Genomic DNA, 17,187 nt, shown 5'->3' with positions numbered 1-17,187 from the left:
CATATTTGGAAAACCAAAATACGAAACTGCAAAACCCTTAAGAGAGAAACTCCACTGGCTCCCATTTAAAGAACGGACCACGTTCAAGATCTGCACGATTGTACACAAAATCATCCACGGGGATGCCCCAACCTACATGCTAAACCTTGTGGACCTGCCTCCTAGAAATGCCAAAAGATCATCCTGTAAATTTCTGAATCTACACTTCCCCAGCTGTAAAGGACTAAAATACAAGCTTATACACGCGACCTCCTTCTCCTAGGTGAGTACAGAGTTGTGGAACGCACTACCAGCTGATCTAAAAACAATCGACAAAATATCCAATTTTCGTAAATCCCTAAAGACGTATCTCTTCAATAAAGCCTACAAAAAGGACCCATAGCCTAACTATACCACCTCACCAATCCACCTCAACCTGAAAGTCATCTTTCCATATCTAAAACATAGTAGATGACGGCAGAAAAAGACCTGCACGGTCCATCCAGTCTGCCCAACAAGATAACTCATATTTGCAGCTTTTTGTGTATACCCTACTTTGATTTGTACCTGTGCTCTTCAGGGCACAGACCGTATAAGTCTGCCCCGCACTATCCCCGCCTCCCAACCACCAGCCCCACCTCCCAACCACCTGCTCTGGCACAGGCACAGACCGTATAAGTCTGCCCAGCACTATCCTCACCTCCCCACCACCAGCCCTGCCTCCCAACCACCGGCTCTGGCACAGACTGTACAAGTCTGACCAGCACTATCCCCGCCTCCCAACCATCAGTCCCGCTTCCCACCACCGGCTCTGGCACAGACCGTATAAGTCTGTCCAGCCCTATCCCCGCCTCCCAACCACCAGCCCCGCTATTTTCTTAACACCTCTTTCCATCCTTAATCTCTTTGCTTTATCAACTGTATCTGACCCTCTGGAATGGCAATGCCATAACAGATCTCTGTAAGCCACATTGAGCCTGCAAATAGGTGGGAAAATGTGGGATACAAATGCAATAAATAAATAAAGCATTGCATGGCAGTCCAAAATGACATGGTACTACTTAGGTTAGGTAAGGACCATGGAGGAAAGGAATCTGGATATTGAACTTAATATGAGAATTTGTATGGCTATCTGTCCAAGTGGACAAACTATTGCTGGGCACACTGCAAGGACCATTTTGGCCTTTGTTGGCCATCATTCATTATTTTGCCTTCATAGGATGCTATCAGTAGTAACTGCTATAAAAGATAATTCAAAATGTAAATTTTTTCTGAGGGTGTTTAATAGAGGGCATGTTTTGAGTAAGTCTGGTTTTGGATCCAGGAAGATAGTTAATATACTTTTATGAATAAGTTCATGTAATTGACAAAGTTGTATAGAAATCCTGAGTCCAGGGATTGTTTCATTTCCAGCTGTATTATGTTTAGATCAAGTAGAGCCCTCCAGGAGAATTTTCGGTCTGCATATTTACTTCATGCTATCTCTTTATCTTGGCAGGTTAATCAGTCACCATGAATTGGAACAAAGGTGGCCCTGGTTCCAAGAGGGGATTTGGTTTCGGTGGGTTTGCAATTTCAACAGGGAAGAAGGAGGATCCAAAGCTTTCTCAGCCATCTCATAGTTCTTTTGGTTCAAGTTCAGCCAGTGGATTTGGGAAATTAGGCCCCCCACAGCTGCCCTCATTCTACAAAATTGGATCAAAGCGAGCAAACTTTGATGAGGAGAATGCGTAAGTTATGCTATTTGATTTATTTTTCCATAGTTAATATTTAGTGTGTGCATTCATAATCAACCCAGCTCCTTTCTTTTCTTCCATTTATCTGGGCTTCAAAATCATTCAGATTTTCTCCAGGAATAAACTATGGCTTACATAAGTGACCCTTTTTACTAAGATGCGCTAAGAAATGGGCTTAGTGCATGCTAAAACGGGACTTCCCTGCACACTAAGCCCATTTCTAGCACATCTATACAATAAGATACGTTTTGAATTTTTTTTTTTAATTTGCAGATTGTGTGCTAATGACATTAGTGCATAGCAACTGCAAATAACACAGGAGCACTTTAACTGCCTCCTCTTTGAGGCACTGAAGGCTCCTGCATTAACCCTGCATTATTCAGTTAGCAAGCACTAAGGTGAGTGTACTGCCTGAATAGTGCTTTCACAGCCATTGTCTGTCCCCGACACACTCCCTCCAAAAATGAATTTAAAAAAAATACTGCGCAGTTAGTGCACGCTAAGGGAAAAATTACAGCAAAATGTGTTAAAGCATTTTGGGGGAAGCTTTTTTTTTTTTTCCTACATTAAGTGTACTAAATGCGGTTTAGTGAAAGGGCTTCTCAAGTAGAGCATGAGGAAAAAATGACCGGACACTGAAATTAGACCACATAGATGAGCCTAATGTTCTCCTCTACCGTTTAGTCTGTGTTTCTGTGGGGTATTGGAATAGTGATAGGGAAGATGGTGGTTCAGATTTAGATTCTCAGAATAATAAGATTGAAACATAAGGATTTCTGCTATGTAACCTCACTGTATAATTTTTTTTGTACCTATCTGTCCTCTTGTATTTTGGATTTAGATACTTTGAGGATGAAGAGGAAGATTCCAGTAACATTGATCTGCCATATATCCCTGCTGAGAACTCTCCTACTCGGAAGCAATTTAATATGAAAATGACTGATTCTGACAGTGAAGAAGATCCACTGGAGGCATTCATGGCTGAAGTGGAGGCAAGTTCTATAGAGCTGCTGACCCCTCAAGGAAAATCCTCCAAAAGCTAACTAAGGCCTTTGTTGCAGGGATTACTAATTCTAGTTGGAAACAGAAATGTCTCTTAAAATTCTTTTTGTGGTGAGTGGAAAGTGAATACAAGCTATCAAATGTAACACCTTGATGCCTCTGAATTCCCTGGTGCTTAACTAACAAATAGCTTGCACTATCTACTGCTCCATTTATAAAAGGGGCCTTTAAATCTTCGAGTCATGCCAACTACCCAGGAAGCTGAGGAAGGGAACATGGTAGTCAATCTGAGCAGATTTTTTTTTTTTTATTACATTTATCAATTTCAGAAAATAATACACAAGGTAGCATTTTTGAAAAAAGTAGAACAGGAAACAAAGTTCAACAAATAGCAATAAAATAATTTTAACTTCTGATTTTGTTCAACTTTAGACCACAATATTAAGGGGGAGGATAATGAATAAAAGGGAGTTCAAAGAAGAAAGTAAGAGAAAAACAAAAGAGAGGGCATAGCGTGAAACATAAAGCTATCCATCTAATTCACATTTTTGTCAGTGGACCTTGCTGAGATCTTCTTCATCCACAAACCCCTCAGCTGCTATGGTGTAAAAAAGACATACTTGATTCTCAAATATTGAATCAAGCAAGTATCGTAATAGTAAGGAGGCTCCTAAGTCTTTAGCCTCTTGTCTCATAGCTAAAAGGTTTTTCCTCCTTTGTTGTGTAGATTTAATCACATCCTTATAAATCCATACACTTGAAGATTGAAAGTTATGAAAATACAAGTGTAAAACTGCATTAAGATCTTGCTCAAAAACAAGATGCCACCACTTTTACTGTGGATAGAGCTTCAGAAGCAGATTCCTCCAAAAAATTAAAAAAAAGTTCTAAAAATCAATTCTAGCTTAGCTAACCCCACACCCCCCCCCCCCCGCCCCCCCCGGCTGGCTGAGAGATACCAGTGCCAGAAATGGTAACATAGTAACATAATAAATGATGGCAGATAAAGACCTGTACGGTCCATCCAGTCTGCATTACAAGATAAACTCATTTTACATGAGATGTGATACTCTATATGTATACCCGAGTTTGATTTTTCCTTGGCTTTCTCAGGGCACAGACCATAAAAGTCTGCCCAGCACTGTACTTGAACTTTCCGTATCTATTCAGTTACGATCAGGGCGTAGACCATAGATGTCTGCCCATCACCGGTTTTGCTTCCCGGTTACTGGCGTTGCCACCCAATCTCTGCTAATATTCCGTAGATCCATTCCTTCTAAACAGGATTCCTTTGTGTTTATCCCATGCATGTTTGAATTCCATTACAGTTTTCATCTTCATCATCTCCCACAGGAGGGCATTCCACGTATCTACCACCCTTTCCGTTAAAAAAAATGCTTCCTGACACTCCTGAATCTGCCCCCCAAGTTGTGTTTGTGGATTAATACCTTTCAAATATTCTCCGAGGACAAGCAGGCTGCTTGTTCTCACTGATGGGTGACGTCCACGGCAGCCCCTCCAATCGGAAACTTCTCTAGCAAAGACCTTTGCTAGTCCTCGCGCGCACCGCGCATGCGCGGCCGTCTTCCCGCCCGAAACCGGCTCGAGCCGGCCAGTCTTCTTTTGTCCACACTCGGTACGGTCGTGTTTTCGCCGTGTCGAGCCCCGGAAAGTCGACCTCGCGCGTCCAAATTTATTTTGGCGTGTTTTTTCTTCGGAAAGTCTTTCAAGTGTCGGGAAGTGCTCCGCAAACCCCCCCCCGGGTTTCGTGTTAATCCTCCCCGTACTTCCAGCTTTTTGCCCCGATAAGTTTTCTTTCGTCGTCGGGGTAGGCCTCTTTTCGGCCTCGGTCGAGATTTTCTCCCTTACAAATTTTTTGGTGCTCTTTTTCCGTCATTTCGGACTTTGATTTCGCCGGCGCGATTTTTCTGCCCATGACATCGAAGCCTTCCAGCGGCTTCAAGAAGTGCACCCAGTGCGCCCGGGTTATCTCGCTCACTGATCGACACTCGTCGTGTCTTCAGTGTCTGGGGGCCGAGCACCGCCCTCAGAACTGCAGTCTGTGTTCCCTGTTACAAAGGCGGACTCAGGTAGCGAGACTAGCCCAGTGGAACGTGTTGTTCTCGGGCTCTTCGTCGGCATCGGCACCGGGATCTTCGAGTGCATCGACGTCGTCAGCGTCCAGACCATCTTCCTCGGCCGCCCCTGCATCGAGTGCATCGAGGCATCGGGCCTCTGCATCGGCGCCGAGACATCGGATAGCTGCATCGACGTCGGTGGTACCGGGACCTCGTCTGCTGATGTCGTCGGACGGTGGTGCATCGTCAAGAGGGCAGGTGAGGGCTGTCCATTCCCCTGCTGGTGGCGGTGAGCCTTCGGGTGGGTCTCTGCCTACCCTGAGGGCTCCTGCGGTACAGCCCCCCCGAGACCGACCTCCTTCGGCCTCGGCCCCGAGGAAGCGACGGCTGGATTCTACGTCCTCCTCGTCGGTGCCGGGGAGCTCCGGTGACATGCTTCGGAAGAAATCGAAGAAGCATCGACACCGGTCGCCTCCCCGCGTCGGCACCGAGAGCTCTGGGTCGCCGAGGGAGTCGGCACCCAGCAGGCATCGGCACCGAGAGGACCGCTCACCCTCTGTTCAAGAGGTGTCGATGCGCTCCACTCTGGACAGCCCAGAACAGCCTCCTCGCCCGGAACAGGTTCTGACGTCGACGCCTGCATCGACCTCCATGCCTTTCTCTGCAGCCGCTCTGAACGAGAGCCTCCGGGCCGTTCTCCCAGAGATTCTGGGAGAGCTGTTGCGCCCTACCCCTCCGGTACCGGCGGTGCTTGCGCCTCCGGTACCGTCGAACGTGGCGCCGGCTGGCCCATCGCCCAGGGTGAGGTCCCCGACGTCGGTACCGCGTGCGGTGCCGACTGCGGCCACCTCCCAGAAGGGCTCCCCGACTACGTCGGCGGAGGGAGCTTCGCCGATGCGGGCCAGGGAGTCTACCTCTCGACGCCCCCATCGTGGACGTGGCTCCACTGAGTCGAGCCGGGCGAGGTTGCAGACACAGGTTCGTGAACTTGTGTCTGACACCGAGGGTGAGGCCTCGTGGGAGGAAGAAGAAGACCCCAGATATTTCTCTGACGAGGAGTCTGAGGGTCTTCCTTCTGATCCCACTCCCTCTCCTGAAAGACAGCTTTCTCCTCCTGAGAGTCTGTCTTTCGCTTCCTTTGTCCGGGAGATGTCTACGGCCATCCCCTTCCCGGTGGTTGTGGAGGACGAGCCCAGGGCTGAAATGTTTGAGCTCCTGGACTATCCTTCTCCACCTAAGGAAGCGTCCACTGTTCCCTTGCACCATGTCCTAAAAAGACATTGCTTGCGAACTGGACAAAACCTCTAACTAATCCCCACATCCCCAAGAAGATCGAGTCCCAGTACCGGATCCATGGGGACCCAGATCTGATGCGCACCCAGTTGCCTCATGATTCTGGAGTTGTGGATCTGGCCCTAAAGAAGGCTAAGAGTTCTAGGGAGCATGCTTCGGCGCCCCCGGGCAAGGACTCTAGAACCTTAGACTCCTTTGGGAGGAAGGCCTACCATTCCTCTATGCTCGTGGCCAAAATCCAGTCTTACCAGCTCTACACGAGCATACACATGCGGAACAATGTGCGGCAGTTGGCGGGCTTGGTTGATGCTCTTCCCCCTGAGCAAGCCAAGCCTTTTCAGGAGGTGGTCAGGCAGCTGAAGGCGTGCAGAAAATTCCTGGCCAGAGGGGTGTATGACACCTTTGATGTTGCGTCCAGGGCCGCTGCTCAAGGTGTGGTGATGCGCAGGCTCTCATGGCTGCGTGCCGCCGACCTGGAGAATAGACTCCAGCAGCGGATTGCGGACTCGCCTTGCCGTGCGGACAACATTTTTGGAGAGAAAGTCGAACAGGTGGTAGAGTCTCTCCACCAGCGGGACACCGCATTCGACAAGTTCTCCCGCCGGCAGCCTTCAGCATCTACCTCTACAGGTAGAAGATTTTTCGGGGGAAGGAAGACTGTTCCCTACTCTTCTGGTAAGCGTAGGTACAATCCTCCTTCTCGAAAGCCTGCGGCCCAGGCTAAGCCCCAGCGCGCTCGCTCTCGTCAGCAGCGTGCGCCTCAGCCAGGCCCCTCGGCTCCCCAGCAAAGCAAGGGGCGAGCTTTTGACTGGCTCCAGCAGAGCATAGCCGACATCCAAGTGTCAGTGCCGGGCGACCTACCAGTCGGGGGGAGGTTAAAAGCTTTTCACCAAAGGTGGCCTCTAATAACCTCCGACCAGTGGGTTCTCCATATAGTCCGGCAAGGATACACCCTCAATTTGGCTTCAAAACCTCCAAATTGTCCACCGGGAGCTCAGTCTTACAGCTTCCAGCACAAGCAGGTACTTGCAGAGGAACTCTCCGCCCTTCTCAACGCCAATGCGGTCGAGCCCGTGCCATCCGGGCAAGAAGGGCTGGGATTCTATTCCAGGTACTTCCTTGTGGAAAAGAAAACAGGGGGGATGCGTCCCATCCTAGACCTAAGGGCCCTGAACAAATATCTCGTAAAAGAAAAGTTCAGGATGCTTTCCCTGGGCACCCTTCTCCCCATGATTCAGCAAAACGATTGGCTATGCTCTCTGGACTTGAAGGATGCCTACACACACATCCCGATACTGCCAGCTCACAGACAGTATCTGCGATTTCAGTTGGGCACACGCCACTTCCAGTACTGTGTGCTACCCTTGGGCTCGCCTCTGCGCCCAGGGTGTTCACAAAGTGCCTAGCTGTGGTAGCAGCGGCACTTCGCAGGCTGGGGGTGCACGTGTTCCCATATCTCGACGATTGGCTGGTGAAGAACACATCCGAGGCAGGAGCCCTGCAGTCCATGCAGATGACTATTCGCCTCCTGGAGCTACTGGGGTTTGTGATAAATTATCCAAAGTCCCATCTTCTCCCAGTGCAGAAACTCGAATTCATAGGAGCTCTGCTGGATTCTCGGACGGCTCGCGCCTATCTCCCAGAGACGAGGGCCAACAACTTGTTGTCCCTCGTCTCTCGGGTGCGAGCGTACCAGCAGATCACAGCTCGGCAGATGTTGAGATTGCTGGGCCACATGGCCTCCACAGTTCATGTGACTCCCATGGCCCGTCTTCACATGAGATCTGCTCAATGGACCCTAGCCTCCCAGTGGTATCAGGCTGCGGGGGGTCTAGAAGACGTGATCCACCTGTCCACGAGTTTTCTCGAATCCCTATATTGGTGGACAATCTGGTCCAATTTGACTCTGGGACGTCCTTTCCAAATTCCTCAGCCACAAAAAGTGCTGACAACGGATGCGTCTCTCCTGGGATGGGGAGCTCATGTCGATGGGCTTCACACCCAAGGAAGCTGGTCCCTCCAGGAACGCGGTCTACAGATCAATCTCCTGGAGTTGCGAGCGATCTGGAACGCTCTGAAGGCTTTCAGAGATCGGCTGTCCCATCAAATTATCCAAATTCAGACAGACAACCAGGTTGCCATGTACTATGTCAACAAGCAGGGGGGCACCGGATCTCGCCCCCTGTGTCAGGAAGCCGTCAGCATGTGGCTCTGGGCTCGCCGTCTCGGCATGGTGCTCCAAGCCACATATCTGGCAGGCGTAAACAACAGTCTGGCCGACAGACTGAGCCGGATTATGCAACCTCACGAGTGGTCGCTCAACTCCAGAGTGGTGCGCCAGATCTTCCAAGCATGGGGCACCCCCTTGGTGGATCTCTTCGCATCTCGAGTGAACCACAAAGTCCCTCAGTTCTGTTCCAGGCTTCAGGCCCCCGGCAGACTGGCATCGGATGCCTTCCTCCTGGATTGGGGGGAGGGCCTGCTGTATGCTTATCCTCCCATTCCTCTGGTGGGGAAGACTTTGTTGAAACTCAAACAAGACCGAGGCACCATGATTCTGATTGCTCCTTTTTGGCCGCGTCAGATCTGGTTCCCTCTTCTTCTGGAGTTATCCTCCGAAGAACCGTGGAGATTGGAGTGTTTTCCGACCCTCATCACGCAGGACGAAGGGGCTCTTCTGCATCCCAGCCTCCGGTCCCTGGCTCTCACGGCCTGCATGTTGAGAGCGTAGACTTTGCCTCTTTGGGTCTGTCAGAGGGTGTCTCCCGCGTCTTGCTTGCTTCCAGGAAAGATTCCACTAAGAGGAGTTACTTCTTTCTGTGGAGGAGGTTTGCCGTCTGGTGTGACAGCAAGGCCCTAGCTCCTCGCTCTTGTCCTACACAGACCCTGCTTGAATACCTTCTGCACTTGTCTGAGTCTGGTCTCAAGACCAACTCTGTAAGAGTTCACCTTAGCGCAATCAGTGCATACCATTACCATGTGGAAGGTAAGCCGATCTCAGGACAGCCTTTAGTTCGCTTCATGAGAGGTTTGCTTTTGTCAAAGCCCCCTGTCAAGCCTCCTACAGTGTCATGGGATCTCAATGTCGTTCTCACCCAGCTGATGAAACCTCCTTTTGAGCCACTGAATTCCTGCCATCTGAAGTACTTGACCTGGAAGGTCATTTTCTTGGTGGCAGTTACTTCAGCTCGTAGAGTCAGTGAGCTTCAGGCCCTGGTAGCCCAGGCCCCTTACACCAAATTTCATCATAACAGAGTAGTCCTCCGCACTCACCCTAAGTTCTTGCCAAAGGTCGTGTCGGAGTTCCATCTGAACCAGTCAATTGTCTTGCCAACATTCTTTCCCCGTCCTCATTCCTGCCCTGCTGAACGTCAGCTGCACACATTGGACTGCAAGAGAGCATTGGCCTTCTATCTGGAGCGGACACAGCCCCACAGACAGTCCGCCCAATTGTTTGTTTCTTTTGATCCCAATAGGAGGGGAGTGGCTGTAGGGAAACGCACCATATCCAATTGGCTAGCAGATTGCATTTCCTTCACTTACGCCCAGGCGGGGCTGGCTCTTGAGGGTCATGTCACGGCTCATAATGTTAGAGCCATGGCTGCGTCGGTAGCCCACTTGAAGTCAGCCTCCATTGAAGAAATTTGCAAAGCTGCGACGTGGTCATCTGTCCACACATTCACATCTCATTACTGTCTGCAGCAGGATACCCGACGCGACAGTCGGTTCGGGCAGTCAGTTCTTCAGAACCTGTTTGGGCTTTAGGATCCAACTCCACCCCCCGAGGGCCCTGTTTGTTCTGTTCCAGGCTGCACTCTCAGTTAGTTGGTAAATTTTTTAGGTCAATCTCAGTTATGTCCTCGCCGTTGCGAGGCCCAATTGACCACGGTTCTTGTTTTGAGTGAGCCTGGGGGCTAGGGATACCCCATCAGTGAGAACAAGCAGCCTGCTTGTCCTCGGAGAAAGCGAATGCTACATACCTGTAGAAGGTATTCTCCGAGGACAGCAGGCTGATTGTTCTCACAAACCCACCCGCCTCCCCTTTGGAGTTGTGTCTTCCCTTGAAGTGTATTGTCTTGCTACATACTGGACTGGCCGGCTCGAGCCGGTTTCGGGCGGGAAGACAGCCGCGCATGCGCGGTGCGCGCGGGCGCGCGAGGACTAGCAAAGGTCTTTGCTAGAGAAGTTTCCGATTGGAGGGGCTGCCGTGGACGTCACCCATCAGTGAGAACAATCAGCCTGCTGTCCTCGGAGAATACCTTCTACAGGTATGTAGCATTCGCTTTTGAAAATCTGTATCATGTCACTCCTGTTTCTCCTTTCCGCCAAGGTATACATGTTTATTTGACAGATTGAATAGTTTCAAATCACCATGACCGGATGGTATAAATCCCAGAGTATTGATAGAATTGAAAAATGAACTTGCAGAACTGTTGTTAGTAATATGTAATTTCCTTAGCGCCAGCAGCAGATGAATCCAAGAACCAGTGGGTTGTATCCATCTACCAGCAGGTGGAGATACAGAACTAAACTGAAGGTAGTCATACCAGACGGCCAGCCCCTATGCCATTTAGTATATCTCTATATCTTCAGCAGCTGGTGGACGGATCTGTACCAGCTCCTGGATTCACAGGGCCTTGTGGGGAGAGGGGGTCTCCTGGGCATTTGTCCAGATGAGACTGGGGGTTTGTGTGGTCTGTGACCCCCCTTTAGGGGCATACTTGCATGGCCAGTCCCTGCCTCACCCTGAGAAATTCCGTTCTCCCTGTGCCTTTTGCTGCTCTTTTAACTTCCTCAAAAAAACAAAAAAACTCCACAGTTCAGCCGGGCAGTGCTGTTGAGGAGCCAGCCTGTGCAGCACGGGAGTTCCCTTCTGGAGGAGTGAGGTTGCAGCCAGTTTACTGGACTGGGGAGTCAGTAAACAGAGTGCTGTGAGGATCTGTGACTGAACGGCGCTCTGGTGAGTGCGCTTGCATTCTGTCTCCTATTTTTCCCTCTGGTGCATGTTCCTGATGTGCTTGGTGGCAGAAATGGTGAAGAGATGTTCACACTGCGGGAAGTGCAGGTCAGCAGCTGGAATCTGGAGCGCAGGATATGCTGAGCTGTTCAGGGGATATTCTGGGTCTCTGTCACCTGGCACAGTGGTTTCCTTGTCACTTGCAGCAGATGAATCCAGGAACTAGTGGGTTAAGTCCGCCTACCAGCAGGTGGAGCTAGAGATTAACAAACTAAAGGCAGTGATGCCAAACGGTCAGCTCCTTCCTCAGTTAGTATGTCTCTATCTCAGCAGGTTGTGATGGACGGCTTTTTCTCCAGCTCCTGGGCCGGTGGCCAGTTTGAGCCGGGGGTGAAGGACTGGTGGTGTCCCCTTTGGCAGCATAAGCAGTTGCTGGGTCCCTGCTGCACCTCAAATTCCCTCTGAATAGGCTTTTGCTGTTCCTTTCCTTCCCTGTTTGTTTCTGCCTTCTCACTAAAAAAAAGAAAACAATAGAATTTATTTAAAAGGGAAACATAGAAGCACAGGGAATTGTGTTTTTGCTGAGAGCAGGTTTGTGTTACTGCTGTCCAAGTCCTGTTTTCTGTTGCCTGCTTGTCTCAGCCTGCCTCGAAGTGGAGTCAGAAAGTTTTTTTTTCCTTCGGCTCAGCTGTCAGTTCCCGCGCTTTCCCGGTCCGGGGTAAGTCCTGCTGGGTTCCTGTTCAGGGACGGGCGATAGAAACGGAGGCGGTAAAATGCTGTTTCAGATGCGGGAAACAGCGTTCGGCGCCAGGCCTTTGCAGTGCGGGGTGTGCTGATTTGGCGGGACTCGACGGAGTGGTGGCCTGCCCCCCCCCCCCCCCCACCGAGAGCGTGCTTTTTTGCCCGGAGCCTGGCGATTCTCGCACCATTTTGCAATTGGTCGCGGAGCCAGCTCTGGTAGCGGTTTTGGGCAAAGCTGCTTCTCCACTGGTAGGGGAGTCGGGGGGGGGGGGGGGCAGTCAGGCACTGTGGGTGGTAGTGCGGGTTTTCGCCAGAGTTTATTTTGCTACTCCATCACACGTTTTTGTTGAAAAGGGCCTTGCCCCCCCCCTTCACGCGGCTGCAACAGCTTCGGCCTTTGATTCTCTCAGGGGGTCTGGGGGTAACCAAGAGATTTGGGGTTTTTCCCCAGAGGATTTCTCCTCCCTTAAGAAGCCTAGGCTTTGTTTGGGGGCTGAGGAGGGGTCCTGCATACAGTCGCCTGCAACTTCCTCCGTGGTGGCGCTCTCGGAGCAGACGGGGGTAGAGGACGTGGAGGACGGTGTCCTCACTGACCAACTGGAAGACTCTTCCGCTGTGAGGATTTTCCATAAGGAGGAGTTGTCCTTTATCTCTCAGGCGCTGGAAGCCCTGAATATAGAGGACTCTGAGATTGCGGCTTCTCAGGCGGTCAACCCCAAGGTGGCTAGTACCAGACGACCTTCTAAGGTCTTTCCAGTACATGAAGCTATTGAAGAGTTGATTTCAGCCCAGTGGGCGGATCCAGATGGGGGGCTGAAAGTAGCCAGGGCTATGGCAGGGCTGTATCCGGTTTCGGCAGACCGTTTAGAGCAGTTTGCTCTACCTAGGGTGGATGCCCTGGTGACGGCAGTCACTAAGAAGACTACTCTTCCAGTGGAAGGTGGTGTGGCACTTAAGGATATGCAAGACAGACGGCTAGAGGCCTCTTTAAAACGTGCCTTTGAGGTGGCCGCTTTGACACTTCAAGCTTCTGTTTGTAGTTCTTATGCGGCTAGAGCTTGTCTCAGTTGGCTACATTCTGTCATGGATTCGATTTCAGAGTCTGATATGCCAGGAACTCCTCAAATATCGCTGATGGATTTTGGGCTGGTGTGCTTGGTGGATGCCTTGTATGATTTGGTCCGTGCTTCTGCCAAACTCATGGCCTTGACCGTTTCCTCTCGGCGTCTTCTGTGGCTCCGTCATTGGGCCGCGGATATAGCCTCTAAGCAACGGGTCAATAAATTGCCTTTCCGAGGGAAATTGCTTTTTGGGGAAGACCTAGAAAAGATTGTTAAAGATCTGGGGGATTCCAAATCTCAGCGTCTTCCGGAGGGTAGACCCAAGTCTACTTCCAGGCAGGGAGCCTCGAGGTCATGTTTCAGAGAGACGTGACGGTATCGCCCAGGGTGGTCCAACGCAGCCTTTCAGCGTCCTCGTTTTGGGCAGCGTTCTTACTTTCGCAACGAGAAGCGTCTGGCTAGATCCCCCTCTCGTGAGACCTGCTAAGGATTGGGGCTCTCATGCCTGTTCCTTCTCTCGAAAGGCGCACAGGTTGGTGCTCCATCTTCTTTGTGGTTCCAAAGAAGGGAGGGGCTTTTCGGCCTATTCTCGATCTCAGAAAAGTAAACCAATTTTTGCGGGTTCGTCACTTCCGCATGGAGACATTAAGGGCAGTTATTGCTGCTGTTCAACCAGGCGAGTTTTTGATGGCTCTCGATTTGAGGGAAGCTTACCTGCACATTCCCATTTGGCAGCTCCATCAGAGATTTCTCAGATTTGGACGAGTCATCTGTTTTGTTTTGGGTTTTTTTTGTTACATTTGTACCCCGCGCTTTCCCACTCATGGCAGGCTCAATGCGGTTTACATATTGTATACAGGTACTTATTTGTACCTGGGGCAATGGAGGGTTAAGTGATTTGCCCAGAGTCACAAGGAGCTGCCTGTGCCTGAAGTGGGAATCGAACTCAGTTCCTCAGTTCCCCAGGACCAAAGTCCACCACCCTAACCACTAGGCCGTTAGTGGTTAGTCGGACTCTTTTGGACACAGGGGAATGGACGCTGTCGGACTCGGCTTTTCGGCTGATCTGTCAACGTTGGGGAATACCAGTAATGGATCTCATGGCCATGGCTTGCAATGCCAAAGTTCCCCAGTTCTTCAGCTGCAAACGGCAGCCAGGATCCGAAGGATTGGATGCTGTTCTCCTGCCATGGCTGGAACAACAGCTATTGTATGTTTTTCCTCTGTGGCCTCTGATAGGGAGAGTTCTTTGTTGCATAAGGTGGCATCGGGGGCCGGTCGTTCTAGTGGCCCCAGACTGGCCTCGACGCCCGTGGTATGCGGATGTCGTTTGAGCACTCTCAGAGCCACCATTGCGACTTCCTGTGACTCCCGATCTGCTGCATCAAGGGCCAGTTCAGATGGAAAATCCCTCCCACTTTGGTCTTACGGCCTGGCTATTGAGAGGCGGCAGCTGAGGAAGAAGGGATTTTCAGGACCAGTCATTGCCACTCTTTTAGGGGCACGGAAGCAGTCTACTTCAGCAGCGTACGCTCAAGTGTGGAAAGCTTTCTCGGCGTGGTGTGCTTTGCGTGCTGAATCACCTTTTCAGGCGGACTTTCCAGTTATTCTGGAGTTCCTTCAGCATGGTCTTCAAAAGGGATTGGCATATAATTCCCTTTAAGTGCAGGTGGCCACACTAGCTTGTTTTAGGGGCAAACTGGATGGTTCCTTTTTAGCAGCTCACTCTGCTGTGGTCCGTTTCCTACGTGGGGCTCTTTGGGTTCGGCCTCCTCTGCGACAGCCTTGCCCAGTGTGGCATTTGAATGTGGTACTGCGAGCCCTCCAGGCCCCACTGGTTGAGCCATTGAATAAGGTTTCTGAGAAGGATCTAACACTTAAGACAGTGTTTTTAGTGGCCGTTGCTTCGTCTAGGAGGATTTCTGAAATTCAGCCTTTGTCTTCCAGAGAGCCTTTTTTGCAGTTTTCTGAAGCAAGGGTGTCTATTCGGACGGTGCCGTTGTTTCTACCTAAAGTGGTTTCGGCTTTTCATGTCAATCAGGCGGTTTATCTTCCGTCTTTTCGAAGAGAGGATTATCCAGGGAAGTTTGCCTTGCTATGTTTCCTGGACATGCGGAGAGCCTTGTTTCGGTACTTGCAGATCTCTGAGTTTCGACGCTTGGATCATCTCTTTCTGCTTTTGTCGGGATCGAAAAGAGGTGAGGCGGTTTCTAAGGCTTCCATTGTTTGCTGGATTAGGGAGGCCATTGGAGCAGCGTATCTGCTACTAGGGCAGGCGTCTCCAGTGGCCCTGAAGGCGCATTCTACTCGGGCACAGGCAGCTTCTTGGGCGGAGGCGTCGGCCTTATCTCTGGAAGAGATTTGTCGGGAGGCTACTTGGGCATCCCGTCATACTTTTGTGAAGCATTACAGGCTAGACGTGTCTACTCGGGAGGATGCGAGTTTTGGGGCGGGAGTGTTGGCGTGGGGAACGTCAGCTTCCCACCCTACTTAAGGAATGCTTTGGTACATCCCACCAGTTCCTGGATTCATCTGCTGCAAGTGACAAGGAAGGTAAAATTATGTCTTACCTGATAATTTTCTTTCCTTTAACGCAGCAGATGAATCCAGGATCCCTCCCTAGTTCAGACGACAGTTTGTTCATTTTCATCGCAGTGTGGCTATTTTTTCCTTCCGGGTTCTCTTTTGCAGAGTTCAGACAGATATGGGAACATGGAAAGGATTCTGATTTCTGGATCAAGTTGCAGTTATTTCGAAGTTCTTATTTGGTTCTCTGTTTTTCATAGTGAGGATGGTTTCTGGTTGTTATTGGTTTCATATTTTTGGCCTTGGCAAATGCTTACGAATGACATACTAACTGAGGAAGGAGCTGGTCGTCTGACATCACTGCCTTTAGTTTGTTTATCTCTATCTCCACCTGCTGGTAGGCGGACTTAACCCACTAGTTCTTGGAGTCATCTGCTGCGTTAAAGGAAAGAAAATTATCAGGTAAGACATAATTTTACCTTATTTCAGTTTTTACCCTGATGAAGACTTCTCAAAACATGGCCTTGTCAGGTTGTGATTATAATAAAGATTTTGTGGACTTCGGTCCATGTGTGGTCACGGATCCTCTTCTTTATTTATCTCTTAGAATTAGTTTTCATAATGGGGATGTTGTGGAGGCATTGCTCACAGCTCCTTACAAGGAGAAAATCTCTGCTGGTGTACAACATAGTAGCAAAGCATAGTAGATGACAGCAGATAAAGACCTGTATGGTCCATCCAGTCTGGCCAACAGGATTAACTCATTACATATGGTATAATGTGATACTTGATATGTATACCTGGTCTTGATTTCTCCTTGCCATTTTCAGGGCACAGACTGTAGAAGTCTGCCCAGCACTGTCCTTGTTCTAAATTTCTGAAGTTGTTGAAGCCCCTGAAAAAGCTCCACTGCAGTCATCCAAATCAGTGACACTTGATCAGGTTTAGGGCATGTATACTGATTTCCTGTCCATATAGCTCGCTCTGTGGTATGCTGTACAGTCTTCTGGAATAGTGTGCTCTCTTTCATATGCCTGCTAATAAATATTATACCTGGAATAAGGAAGACTTGCAGGGTGTGTTCAGTGCACAAGTGTTGGCTTCTTGGAAATATTCTTGAACAGTATAAAATAAATTTACTTGAGTAGTTGAATTATTCAGATCTCATTTTCATAGTGCACCTTGGTTTACAAATCTAAGAAATTGCTGTCCTGGTCCCCTAGTAGTTACAGAAATAGAGATAGTAGACTGGGATTTGAACTAGTGATATGTAACGCACTAGATTATTGAAAGGAAGTAAGTCTTCTGTAGCACCATTATAACTTGCAGTGAGTAGGGACCCTCTATACTATAGTAAGAGAGTCATGGGGAGGAGTTTTAGGAACACAAGAGTATACTTGCTATAAATGTTACAACTAATTGGGTTATTGAGAGACTCCTGAGAAAATTAAAAAGTCATAGGATAGGAGGCAATCTCTTTTCTGTGGATTAGGAATTGCTCATTGGACAGAAAATGGAGGGTAAGGTTAAATGGCCATTTTTCTCAATGGAGGAGAATGAATAGTGGAATACCGCGGGGATATGTTCTGGGGACCGGTGCTTTTAACATATTTATAGATGATCTGGAAAATGGAACAACAAGTGAGGTGATTAAATTTGCAAATGACACAAAACTATTCAGAGTTGTCAAAACACATGCGCATTGTGAAAAATTGCAGGAAGACCTTAGGAAACTGCAAGACTAGGCATCCAAATGGCAGATGAAATTTAATGTGGAAAATTCAAAATGATACACATTGGGAAGAACAATCCAA

General features: G+C 49.5%; 1 protein-coding gene across 3 annotated transcripts in view; it reads left to right on the top strand.

The window, feature by feature from the left end:
• LOC115482025 (ATP-dependent RNA helicase DDX42-like) overlaps window positions 1-17,187 on the top strand; it is a 164,611-nt gene that overhangs the window by 34,984 nt on the left and 112,440 nt on the right. For all 3 annotated transcript variants that reach the window (XM_030221569.1, XM_030221567.1, XM_030221568.1), the window contains exons 2-3: window positions 1,478-1,709; window positions 2,557-2,707. In XM_030221569.1, the coding sequence (XP_030077429.1) occupies window positions 1,492-1,709; window positions 2,557-2,707 (369 nt within the window). In that variant the 5' untranslated portion in view covers window positions 1,478-1,491. The remainder of the gene's footprint in view (window positions 1-1,477; window positions 1,710-2,556; window positions 2,708-17,187) is intronic.

This window comes from Microcaecilia unicolor, chromosome 12, assembly GCF_901765095.1.
Source record: "Microcaecilia unicolor chromosome 12, aMicUni1.1, whole genome shotgun sequence".
NCBI lineage: Eukaryota > Metazoa > Chordata > Amphibia > Gymnophiona > Siphonopidae > Microcaecilia > Microcaecilia unicolor.
This window is presented reverse-complemented; position numbering and strand designations above follow the sequence as displayed.